This window comes from Pygoscelis adeliae, unplaced genomic scaffold, assembly GCF_000699105.1.
Source record: "Pygoscelis adeliae isolate BGI_AS28 unplaced genomic scaffold, ASM69910v1 Scaffold126, whole genome shotgun sequence".
Lineage (NCBI taxonomy): Eukaryota > Metazoa > Chordata > Aves > Sphenisciformes > Spheniscidae > Pygoscelis > Pygoscelis adeliae.
The window spans coordinates 1,134,672-1,148,182 of record NW_008824896.1 but is presented as its reverse complement, the minus strand read 5'-3'; the positions used below and the strand labels follow the sequence as shown (position 1 = coordinate 1,148,182).

The 13,511-nt window shown below is 41.8% G+C and overlaps 1 protein-coding gene across 1 annotated transcript in view; it reads left to right on the top strand.

The window, feature by feature from the left end:
* Positions 1-13,511, top strand: part of FAM129A (family with sequence similarity 129, member A) — a 67,059-nt gene that overhangs the window by 14,309 nt on the left and 39,239 nt on the right. Inside the window, exons 2-3 of the mRNA XM_009324658.1 lie at positions 4,007-4,098; positions 12,763-12,893. Coding sequence (XP_009322933.1) covers positions 4,007-4,098; positions 12,763-12,893 — 223 coding nt within the window. The remainder of the gene's footprint in view (positions 1-4,006; positions 4,099-12,762; positions 12,894-13,511) is intronic.

Here is a 13,511-nt window from a genome sequence, read left to right as displayed (position 1 = left end):
GGTTACTGTGAACCGGCAGGAGAGCTCTCACCAAACTGTTTCCAAATAAATTCTCGGGAACAAATTTCCTTTTCTTAATAATAAGTTGTCCGGCTGTTTTTCCAAGCCCAGAAGCTCACGTGGTCCTACTGTACAAACACAGCGCTGGAAGAAGGTGGTTTTGATTTGTTTTTTTCCTTTCAAGTTGTGTTGTGTTGTCACAAGCCCTTCTGAACGTGAAAGATAAATGGAGAGGAAATGAGGCAACTTATCTATTTTTTTCAAAAAGGAAGGAGCATTGAAACATTGAGGCGGAAGAGCTGAGCGGCTGAGGAGACTCAAACGCACGTTTAGTGAGAGACACAATAGCTGACTGGCGCTTCTTCCCGGGAAGTCTTCTTAGAAATGGAAAAAACAAACACCAGCACTAACCCTATTGTCTTCTTAGTGATGCTTTCATGAGTGCTTGAGGAACTGAAACTCATCCAGGCGGAAGAAGAATAATGTACAACACTTGGCGGACTGTCAAGTGGCTGGACTGTAACCTCTCTGAGCTTGATTCCACCATATATAAGTGGGCTTTAGTGAAACCAGCTCCATGGAGGAAACACGACTTTGAGGCTCCACCTGTGGAGTTGTGTGCCACCACCTTCCCGTCACAGCAAGCAACACTGTAGCTGTGCCTGTCTGGGAGTGGCAGTCAAACACTCAGTGGGGCTCTGGCGTTTCTCTGAATTACGGCTAAAAATAGAAGTCTAAAAAAGAAAATAAATACTTTTCAACAGTTTGCTGGGACAAAGAGTAATTAGACTTTAAACCCCAGCATTTGTGCAGGGGTGACTGTAAGATAAAGGTCTTGCTTTGTATGTGTCCTCTGTTACATTTACATCAAATTCTTTACGAACACAGTTCTTCTTTTTCCTTTTTTTTCCTTAAATTCCCCTAACCTATGGCCTTGTGATCTGGGAGCATTTCTTCTACCTCTGGTGATCTAGATTGCTGGCACTGTCTGGCTGTAGGAAGAGCAGACCTGGTGAACGCGAAGGCAGTCCTTCATTTGTGATACTGCTGCAATTGCAGAAAGTTAGGGATTGTTTTGCTTTTACTTGAACTCTTTTCAGGATAAAATTTACGGAATTAATTCTAATTTGCTAGCAGAAGGTATACTTTTATTATTCAGGTCCCAACTTTAATTCAGAAGAATCAAAGGCATAAACTCTGCCAAGTAAGGAATGATTAATGAAGCTTAATGGGTCCTTTCAGCTTTGCAAAAAACCAGCAAAAATGTTTGGATCACTTTGTTTCCTTCTTTTACAGTGCTTTGGAAATACTGGGATCTTGAGTATGGCCTTGCTCAACTTTGGATGGGAGAAAAGAGGGAAAAGGAGGCCGCTGGCAGGTCTCCCATGTTGAGAAGCCCCAGGCAGCCAGAGAGCCGTCTCCCGTCTTCTGTTTGTTCCCCTTTGTTTTCTTTTCACGCCCTTTTGCCTCATTTTCTCTGCTTCTGCTCATGGATTGACCCTGGACTAAATTTAGCAGGGGCTTTTGGAGCGGGCGCATTGGTTTTGCGAGGGAAGGGAAGACCACCTTTGCTCCGTTGCAGCCAATTCTGTTTCCTTTGCACCCATTTCACAGCTGGAGGAGAGCAAAAGGCTGCGTTCTAACCCAAACTGGGACTTTCGGGTAGTAGCAGCTGCTATAGTAGAGTCTGAGTAAAGCGTAAGTGAGAAAACCAGACATAGTCATTCAGACCAAGATTGTTTTGAAGGGTGAGAGGAGACTCAGTCGAGGTCTCAGTTTTCAGCTGAGCATCAGTGCATCTTCCTCCCCTCGTGTCAAAGCAGACACTTCTGTAGCTTTGAAGAACCCCAGATCTGGGCGACTAATGCTCTGGTACCATGGTAATAAGCAGTGTGGTGTTTCTCAACTAACTTGAATTATGAAGCTTATCTGCTGCATCGCAGAGCTGTAGTTTCCCTTCCCCACCTGTAATATTCACAGAAAAAGAGACTGGTTTACACGGGGTTTGGTGAACAGATTCATGTAATAATTATACGCTTTTTTCCTAGACTCTTAATCTTAATTGATGCTTTTTTGCAGCCATGGGAAGGAACCTCCTTCCCCACAGGATGAGGCACCAACACTTCCTCCTGTCTCTTCTGCAGAATTAAAAATTCAGTGAACAGTGTGGTTTTGCTGGCTGGGAGATATTATCATCTACAGAGAAGTAGAAAAGGGTTTGTTTGTAAAAGGGGAGACTTTTAGTTGCATGAATATAGACCCTGTAATGCTTGGAAGTATTTCTTGCACAGCGTGAATGAAATAATTTTTTAATCCATTTATTTCTAAAGATTTAGAAAACATGTTTAAGGATATTATCTTTTTTTTCTGAATGTGAGAACAGACTATCGGCAAGGAGAATTTGTCTAGTTTGGCTTAGCTAAGGAATAGAAAGATTAACCATATATTAGGAAAAATCATTTAGAAATGCCAGAACTAAGAAACATTTGTCTACTGATTAATTTTCCTAGCTTAAAACCACTAGTCCACACTGGTTGCTGTTCTGCAGCTGCTGGGTGTACATATGGATGGATGATATGATGGAAATATATTTTCAGTATTTTTAATACATATGCAAAGCAGGTTACTCAAAGTCATAGTGACTGATGCTGGCTTTCCAGGGCAAGCACGCAGACTGTCTGCTGGAATCATGACATTGCACCCTACCGTGTAGTGCTGTGAAAAAACATTTTTGTCTTGTAGGTTGTGTCAGCCCTGAACAATTCCTACTGTAGCATCTTTATGGCCAACGCAGTCCATGTGGTGTCAGAAAGAGATCCCATTGTATCACCATGCTTTATAACAACAAAATATATGATATATTAAAGAGATTTTGAAATGATGCCTCACTCAAACTTCTAGGTTTTTACAGTGGGTCCTCCCATCCTCTCCCCAATACTATCTTGCTGTGACAACAGTTAAATTTCCTTGCATTCATCTTGCAGAACTATAGCATGAAATTAATGAGAACCTGAAGCAAATGACTAAAAATGCGCTGCAAATGAAATATTTTCCCATTTTTGTTGTCCAAGCTTAATGTAAAGTGGGAGGTGCAGTAAAAAAATTCCTTGGGGTGTGAACTGCATTTTACATATTCTCCTTCCTGTAATATAAAGTTTTATTAGAAGCTTAATTATATATATTTTTTAATTTGTTTGTCCTTTTTAACAAAGGGGGAAGAGCAGTAAAATTGGTTCTTGGTTTTCACAAAGAGTTGTCTCTTTATCCCTATGAAGACCTACATTGTCAGTAACAGGGATAAATACTTCTGTCTCCTTTGCTATGTGAAATACATATCTGTTATTTTTCCCTCTCTGCTTAATAAAGTTTGCAGCACAAGTATCACTGTGGGTTTGACTTAAAAGAACTTTCTGGGATGCTGTAGCAGAGATCCAATTTTAATAATACATATTTACCAAGATAGCAACGTGTCAAAAGACCACAGGAGGAGGTTGCCTGAGAGATTGCAAGAGCAAAAGGCTTTTGCAAGCTCATAAGCTGGAAATGGGAAGGAGACCGTCTCTGAGACTGCGCCTCTAAAGCACCCTTCCCAGGGAGAAGATGCGTGTGTTCCTTGCAGTCCCCTTCCAAACGTCCTTCCGCAGCTGCTGCCCTGCAGAGGACCAAGGCAAGGCGATGTTGGTGCAAGCTGAAAAAAGAGATTAAATTGGAACATGGTCCCAACTGGCATACCAGTGACTTGTGTATGGCCTTGGGCTATAGATCAGTGCTTCAAAAATCTGACTGGTGCTAGTTGTTTGGGTTAAAAACTGTGTATTTACCCAGCTGGTCTTTTGGGGTTTAAAATGGCAAGGAGGAGCTCTGAGGCTGAAATGATTTCCTGTGATAAAATTAAGAGATGTGGCGGTGGTGTTGGAAAGCCATTAAAATAAATGCCTGTACTTTGAGGCCTCTGTTTACTTTATTTCAGAGATTAATCTTGTTTTTAACCTTCTTGTGCACATAGGCTAGCTGAAATATTGTCCTTTGCAATTCATGACTTCTACTCATTTTCCGTGTATATGGGAGCCAAAAAAGAACCAAATGCCTTACGATTCGGTGAGAAAAATTGCAAGGAAAGGGGACCTGATGGTACCCTTAGTCTCATTTTCTTACCAACACGTAGCCCTTTTCCATTTTGTGGGGTTTGTGTCTTGTTGAAGAGAAATGGAATAAAATATTACCATGGGATAACGGCCTTCTGCTACAGTGCTTAAAAAGTGAGGCCTTCAGGGGAAACCTGGTACTCTTGAGAAGTCTGTTTGGGTTGACTTACACTAAACTGGTGGTGAAACAAGTTACAATGTAAAGGGAGTAAAGGGAACTTTAAGACTAACATAAGGTAACCTCAGCATAAATAAGGCTCTGCATGGAAAGACGTGTGTGTATACTCATACTGATGTCCAGTGTCATATACGCCTTTGAGTAATTCTGTAATAGACCTGTCTAGTATGGCATAATTTTGGCAAAATAATTCAGAAAAAAGAAATGAGTAAAAATATCTCCTGGATCTATATGAACACACTCCAGGCATTGCACAGAATTAATCTTGTGCAGGAGTGTGTGTCTGTATAAATATCCATATATTCGGAAAATCCGTCAGTGAGTATTTTGTGAAGATGGTTATTTCTGTTATCTGTATCTCCGACATGAGAATGGTTTTCGTTATTTCGACTTGCAGCTGGTCGGGCAGTGAAGTAACTGGCTACGACGCCTGTCACCTGAAAGGGAGGGAAGAGAGAATACATCATCCTGATTTAAAGAGTGATGTGGCATTGGCTTACCTTTTTGGAAAGCTGCTTAAATGTTCCTAAGAAACATTCTTGTATGACCTACCATGATGTGTAACGTGATGCTGAGATCCAGACTGGAGAAAGCTGCTCAAGACATGCTTGGTGTCCATTCCCCCATTAGTGGTTCAGCCTGTGGCTTGTGGAGTTGAAAAAAAACCCAACTTGAAAACCATTGACCTTCACCAAATCAACTTAATACAGAGCATAGTTTAACTTCTCGTGGCCCCCAGGAACTAGATGGGGTTCATTTGTTTTATTAAATCCCTAGTTCTTCTGGTGCTGTGAAATAAGCTTATAAATAAAGGATTGTCAGACCTTATTCTTGTTGAATTTGACTGTGAGTAATTGTTTCTAGACAGAGCCTTGCTGCTTCTAACCCCATTACCTATAAAGGATAAATTTCAGCAGCCTTAAGGATAAGCTTATCTGACACAGTGTTAATCAAACCCTTGGCTTGCATTTGGCTTGTTTCTGCTTGATTAACCACAAGCTTTGGCCTTTATGTAATTCGTGAGTATTAGGATTTTTTTTAATCTGACAGAAGTGCAAAGGCAACTCGTGAAATCTTGTTTCTCCTCTAAATAATGATTCGGCAGTGGGAGTGTTGCAGAGCTGCCGGCTGGTGGGCCCCGCTGTTCAATACCGGAGTGCCTGATCTCAACGGTTGTCATTCAGGTGTTTTAAGGTTAAAATTCAAATCCTTCCCATTGTTTTCCTCATCCCCTGCCCCAGCCCTACTGCTAACGGTTTCCTGACGTTTACTGCTTCTCCCCTCTGCAATGCTGGTGGAGCTGCTTGTGCAGGACCCGTCTCTGGCCGGAGAGGTTGTCCATCCGTTTCCCCCAGCACGAGAGGTGACACATGTATGGGAGAAGGTGTGAAGAAGCTGGAGGGAGTGGTGTCCCAGGGCTGGCATGTGTCTGTGAAGTGCACGTACTGAAGCAGTAGATGTACCCGATGGAGGCTGCTTCTCCATTTCAAGTGGGCACGAGATGTGTGCCACTCCAGCCTGTTGCTTTGCAATTGCTAAAAATGCTAAAATACGTTTCCCTGGGCATTTTCATCCTAACAGCAGCTGGTCTCAAATAAAATACCCTGGCAACATGTCGTGCAGTCGGAGGGAATTGCGTGCTTCTTGTGAAGGACATAGCATGGAAATAACGTGATTGCAATTGAGATATCCTCCAGAGAGTTTCAAGTTAGAGCAGATGCTTGTGCAGGCGTGGAAGGTGTGCTGTTAGGATAATGATGGTTAACCGTAGATGAAAGGTGTGATAGTCCTGTCGGCATTTCCCGAGAAGAGTTTTCTTGATCGTGGTCTGGGAGGGAAGGGCAAAGGGGAAAGGAAACCTGCATGAGTCTCTGAGTTTGACCCAAGAGACGGGCTGTGTTTAAGCAGGATTAGTGCTCTGTATTTTGCTCTGTATTTTTTCATAATGAGGCAGTATTCAGAATTAATTTAAAATAGCAGCATCCATGGTTAAATCACAAGCTACTCTTAAGAAAACAAGCCTTCTTTTTAGAGTGTATGAGGTCTGTCTCACTCAGGTCTGTCTACTCTCTCTGAAATACGAGATGCTCATGAAGTTGCCCGAGAAGAACATTATAGATATATAAACCTATTGAAATATATGGGATAATTGTGCAGCTCAGTATAAAATTTAGTCTCATTTAGCGGAGTACTTGAGGAAGAGCTAAGTACTTGAGTAAAATTGTAGAAAGGGAGGTATGCAAGGCTGGAACAGAGCCTGTTATTTTTGGCTCCTCCTTTGCTGTGGATCAAGTTTACATGAACTTACAAACGTGTTTGTTTAGCTTGCCCTGAGAGAGAAGCTTTGCTTCTGGTGGAGCACAAATTTCACACCCACAGTTTCAGCTAGCAAACTTGCTAAGAAATCTGATTTTTTCACAAGACAGCATCTACTTTCCCACTCATCCTATAGAGAAGATGGGCTAAGCACCCAAGAAGTACTTATATGCTGAGATTTAGGAAGACGATGATCTGAGGTGTGGTGGATATTATTATCTCCCATGGATGGAGTTTTGGGTGACTAACTGGAATTTTACCAGTGCAATTCTGTGTCCACATTGCAGATGGATAATTTGGGCGTGTGTGCACCCCAGTGTAGTTACAGCATTGTAAGTTTTTAATGAGAGTAGTCTCCATTAATGCAAAACAAGGCTGAGAGTAAATAATCGGTTTCAATATTTTATCAGGTGCAAACCACGCTTTTCAGTGTGTCTGCATGGGGAAAAGGGACGGCTCCACCAGAGAGCTTCTTGCTTTGGCTGAGTGAGTGCAAACAAACCTGTGGAGACATGATTCAGCCAAATCAGAACATGGGATTTGTGTCTGTCATCCCTTTTTTCATAACAGATACTAAGTCATGACTCACAAATAATTGAAATACTGTTTCTATAAATAAAGATCAAACTGAGCTATGCTTTCAACAACAAAGAGAGTATTTTATATTGCCTCCCTGTATGTGTAGGATAAAGCCTGGGAGCACTTGGATTTAAACAGTTTCTGGGCAGTACTATAAGTACCGCACAAGAAAGAAAACTGTAGGAAAGAGAGAATTACTGGTAATTTCCGCTGCACCATTACATGTCCCATAGCACTGGGAGGTGGTGGGCACTGTTAGAGAGGATATGCCAAAGAGAATTGCTTTTACAGGTTTTCTGGTTACCAGATGCATTTAATAAGTGATAATGATGTTTGAAATGAACGGGTGAATTCAGGAAGAGCAGCTTTTATGCACTGTATTGCAGCAGAAGCAGCAGAGGCCGCTTCTTTCTCTTCATGGCAAGCATCCAGCCCATTTCAGAGCTGCCAATACTGAAATCCAGCTTTGCCGATTCACAGGGCTCAAGTAGAGCATCTACAATTTTAGATGTTTATCTCAATCACAGGTTGTGTTTATCTTGGACTTGGGATGAAAGTCAACCCATGAGCTGAATACTGAAATTATTTTGTTCACTCATCTTGCTGCTACCCTGATGGGCTATGAGAATAAGATTATATATCTAGATGGATAGATGGATGGATGGATAGTAGTAATTTTAAAGCTCGGCACTGAATTTGCTGAGTAACGTTAAGGCACGCAGTAGGTATAGTTTAAAAGCATGTCCCTGGTTGTGGGTTGCACTCCTGGCTGGTGAAGCACCATGTGGGTATGATCAGCTGGTCTTTTTCTATTGACTTCTGACGGCTTTGCTTGTGGCCTTGTGGAAGAAATACAAAGACAAAGTCATTCGTTCCTGTTCTGTCTCAATACTTCACACTGGTTTGAAGTGCTGGGTGTACTGGCATTCAGCATGCACAATGCTTATTGTTTCTTTTAGGTTTTATTTTGTCTAGGGTTTGCTTTGATACAGCAAATCATCTACTCTTTTTGCAGTTCATGTCCCTCAGAGCACAAAGTATATTTTCCAAAGGGCTTAAATGGTTTAAGAAGATAAATCCCCTAGACCTTCAAAGAGATTTGTATCATGATCGTGGTGTTTTTTGAAAACCCCATTCAAAAGCTGCTGAGTGCAAGCAATCGTGCTATGAAGAGGAAGGGTCATGGTCATCTTGCTACCCTTGGAAGGGTCATCTTGCTACCAAACACTAATATTTAAGTGGAATAACTGCTTTTATGGCAAGTCCTTACCTCTTTCTCTTCCTAACTTCCAAATGGCTGAAGTCTGGCGAGTGTGAGCAACGCCTCTCTTGTATGCCAGCCGAGAAGTTATTGTTTTCTGACCTTTCTGACCTTTTTTTCTGAATTTTCCTGGCCTGCATCCATACTTGGTAACACATTGTTGAGAGCGGAGGAGCATGGCAGGGTGAGCTAGCCAGGCTGCACATAGCCGTCCAACCTGGCTGAAAGCCAGCTAGACCAGCAGAAATTTGTGGGAGAACTTGCCAAAGACTGCCCTTATTTTTTAACGTTGGATATCAGTTTATTTCAATAAAAGCAGTGAAACCCAAAATAAAAAGTCGGGTGTTTGAGAACATGCTGTGGGTCTGATGACTTGGAGTTACTTACAAGTGTCCAGCACGGGTGGTGCACAGTTAAAAAGGTCAGAGGCAGTGGACAAGCAGGAAGAAACAAGTTGGGGGGGGATTCCAGATTTCCAGTGGGGCAACTGGCAGATGTTTCTTGTTTCTCAGTGCAATGACATTTTTTTTTAGTCATAAAAGACGTATCATAACTTGATGCTAAACTTTTGTGATCAAGCGCAAGGGTGGTTTTGCAGAAGAGGAGATGCATCGTGAAGCATTTGGAAAGTTTATTCTTTAGCAGGATCTAAACCCTCAACAAAGGGGGAACATCTGTGTTTGCAGACCCTTGCCACCTTAATTTGACAGAAATCCTTCCACCTCCATCACTGTCATCTTTTGCTGTTGGTAATTTTGGTTGCATGCAGGCTGCTACTGGAGATGATCACATTTTGTCTTCTCCCAGGGTAAACATCAATCTAGCTGCTGGGCTTCAGATCACATTTATCTGGGCTGGAGCTGTGCCTTTGCCAGACCAGCCGAGTGGGAAAGTGGGCCTTGCTCCATATAAACAGCTCTGACTAAGCAAGCCACACTAAATTTGGAAAAGAATTAGGGGAACTCATTTTTCAACTGCCCTGGAGTATTTTATCTCCGGTTGCCCCATGTTATCATTTCGTGGGAAGAGTTTCTATTAATCATGACCGTTTCCATCATGTTTGTTTTCAGATAGCATATTTTTATCTTCTGTAAACCAAAAGAGTTTAAAGATCCATTGGTGAACAATGGATCAAGGGTCTGTCTACTTCTCTTCCCACCCGCAGGTAGCATTGCAATTCCTGTTGAGCTGAGCAGTGCAAGGCCAGGTCCTTGTGTAGTGCCACTCACAACTTCTTAAAAACCCTTTTTCTTCTAATTTTAAGAGGGGGTAGTATTTTTAGTACAGAGATCTTTTGCAACAAGTAGTATAAAGACTGGAATAAACAGTCTGAAACATTTGCTCCTCAATTCATGTTTTGGTTGATTGTAAACATATTCTGCATATAGAAATCATATTGATGTTATATTTCTCACTTATATATATTATGAATTGCATAGTTCCTTTCTTTTTGGTCATCATACTTCAAGCTGATCTAAGACAAGTTGACACTGAAGAATCACACTCCCGAGCCGATTTAGCCATAATTGAAAGACTTTGCCAAAATTGCAGGTATTTCCTGCGATTGTTGGGTTTTTTTTCCCAACACCAGAATTTTGTTCTTTGTCCCACTTCCTCTACAAATTTTTACTGCAGGATGCAGGCAGTAGTCAAGTGAGGTCCAGTGTCCCGGAGCCCTCTGTAACAGATTAAGAGGCCACTGCAAGCTGGAAAAGAAAAAGCCGCAGTGGAAAATAGGGGCAAACCCTGGCAGTGGCCTGAGCAGGAAACTCCACCGGGACTGGGGCCAACAACATCCTACTGCTCGGCTGGGACCAGAAGAAGAAAAAAATGCTATAAAGAAGGCTTTGGGAAGCTTTGTCCTTATTTGGAGAATAAGTTTATGCCTCTGCCCAAAGCAGGCTAGTTTTTAAAAGGCTGTCAGATGGACAGGGATCTTCTGCTTCAGCAGCACCGGTATCCTGCAATTATATGCAAGGACATCCTATAATCGGTAGGTCTCAGTAAAAATCTGGTCTCTTCAAACTGGAGGATTGGAGTCCAGATTGTAACTGGTGCGGTCCCACAAGTAAATCGGTGAAAAACGTACGTACCTGAAAACTTAACCCGACCTCCTGACATCCCTCCAGGTTTGTGTAATGACTCTGCAAACGCGTCAGTCGGCCAAGCCGTCTCCTCCGTGCACCCAGGCAGGGCTTGAAGGGGCAGCAGGTTTGTAACCCATCGGTGGTGTGGGACTGGAAAGGGGCAGGAGTGGGGCAGGTGGGGCTTTCAGTTTAATTGAAGGCAGCGATCCCATTGATGCTTAAGAAGGAGAGCTGGTTACACAGGAGTAGCTGGAATGAAAGGTCATGCCAATATTGTCCTAGACTTGAGAGATGTGTCAAATTCTGTGCATCAAACTGAAAATAAAATTGCAGAAGCAGAGGAGCTGATGTATAGCTTTTTCTTTTGTGTGCACGCCCACGTAACTGCAGCGATATAATTATCAGGAGGTTGTAGAGTAATTAAATACTGCAGCTATCTGAATTGATGAAATTACCTCTAACAGCCTGGTAATGTCCCATCTTAGGAGCAAATCAGAGCTGGACCTGAAATAAGCACCTTACAAAATCTTTTGCCATTGCCCATCTCTGCGAACTCCTTTGTAAACTAGTATTTTTCCATGGCAGCTTCAGCCACACTTATTTGGGTTTTTTAAATGGAAATAAGGTAGCCAGCAGTAGTAAATCTTGGACCATAACATCTTCTATACCAGAGTATCCCATGCGTTTTCTCCTGTGAAATCCCATGTACTTACTCTCATAATGATCCACGGCTTTTCTCTTTGTTTAACCATATTTAAAAGTATTTAAGATGAAAAAAGGCATGAATATTCTGGGAACTGCGCTGACATTTAAACCCCCATTTTTTGGTGAGCAATGGCAATAAAATCAGTAGTAATCCAGGAAGTTTTTCATGGTTACTTTAGAAGGACTATGCTTATATGCTTGAAACAGCAAATCTGTTGAGACCTGTCTCTGATTTCATCATAGCTGCTGCAGACTTGCAGCCTGTTGTATAAAATAAAGAAACATCACGAAAACTCGCAGTGAATCCCTTTTGGTGGTAGCGCTGGTGGGTGGCTGGGAGGAGTTTGTCAATTGGGGAGCATCATCATAGGATGCAGGTGGTTCATCTTTTCCTATACTTCCACAGTGTTTCTTGCTGGTTCCCCTGTTTGGCCCTTCAGGAGTGAAGAATGCCAGTCCAGGTTTAGGAGACCATGTGTGTAAAGGCTTCAAGAAATCTCAGTTTGGGATCTACCATTTTTTTGTCTTCCACAGAAAATTTGATTTTTTTTTTCCCCCAAGCAGAACAAAATAAAATTTTGAAAGCATCAGAATTGCTTGAGATGTGAAATTATGTTTCTCTGTTGTATGCTCAGAAAAAACCCTTTGTCATGGGGCTCCTTAATACAAGGAAGAAAGGGATCTCTCCAGTATCCAGGACAGTCTGGATGCTATCTAGATCATAGTCCAGGTTTTGGTTTTTGCATTGCCGTAGACTCTTTGAGTCACATACATGCACATGGCTTTAACTTTTAGCTGCACTTCCCTGTCTGTAAAGCATTATTATTCCTTTGATAGGGTTAATGAGTTAATTACTTGTAAATTGCTTTAAGATTCCCAGAAATGAGACTGTCACTGTGTTTATTGCTGTTATTGCTACTGATGAGGTCTTGATCATAGCAAGACAATACAAGATGAGTGTTTATTGCAGCATGACTATCTGTTTACATTAAAACAAAGAAACTGCAGTGCCCAAGCTTAGAAAACATCTTTTGTACGAGCTTTGAGTCAGCTTTAAAATCTGATTATGTGATAAAATTGGCTAATATGGCTAAACACTAGCCAGTATCACTTGTGTATATGTTTCTTTGGAAACCTTACTAGCTCTCGAACACCCACGGCTCTGTGGCAGTATCACCTAGGGAGAACCAGGTAGCGTCTTTTCTTGGAGAAATGGATTTGGGATATGTTTTGCCTGCTCTTAGAAGGAGAAACAATGTCCAAAACCCAGTGTTTTCTCTGTATCGTTAAGGCCCTGACAAATTCCCTCTGCGCTTGGTTATCACAGCAGCTGAATGCATCTCCAAGGGTTTCCTGATCTGCTGTGCAGCAAGTGCCCTTTGATACTCTTGGGTGGTATTTTGAGTCGCTGGTGATAACTGCTTCAGTTCTGCATTACAATTTCTGAGCTGATGTACATTAAATACAATTAAATCTCTATTTCTGCTTCAGGAAAAACAGAGGCCGTCATCAAAAACTTCAGCCCGCACTACAGGCGCCAGTACGCGGTGGCTTTCTGCAAGCATGTGCAGGATGAGCTGGAGCAGCACCGAGATTCCCAGTCCCAGTTCCTGAAAACCAAGGTAGGAGGGCACGTAAGCCCTTCTCCATCCTGAAGCTGCCATACAGCTTTGCTCTCCTGTGTGAAATAATTAATGCATTAACTATTTAAATCACACATTTAGTAGTCATAATGTATGAAAAACATGAGCTGGAAGTGTATCAGCTACTGACTGGGCTTGGTTTTCTTGTTTTTTCCCAGTGTTGAATGCCCTCAAGTAAAGTTAATAGGCGGAACAGATACTCAAAGCTTCTAAAAATCAAGCCCAAAGTATTTTTAAAGTTATTTAAATGTTTCTGTATATACAAGCACAGTACAGAAGTGTTCTTTCAGCTTCTTATAGTGGATAGATGAATACATAATAAATGTGTGTCTAGGACATTTTACGTGTATACTTTCTTATATATAACCCAAGTGTATTCAATAGATTTGCAAGTGCAGATGTCAGATTTGGTTTGGTTAGGTTTTAGGTGGAAAAGCTGCATTTGGGTGCAGGTTTAAAGTTTATTTTTGAAAATTCATCTCTGTTTTGGTCGTGTTTGGTTGTCTCATTGTAGCATGAGAAGAACCATGAAACAAGTTTCTGGTACAAAGCATGCATTTCATCAAGGTAGAGTTGGATGCTTGGACAAAACTAGTT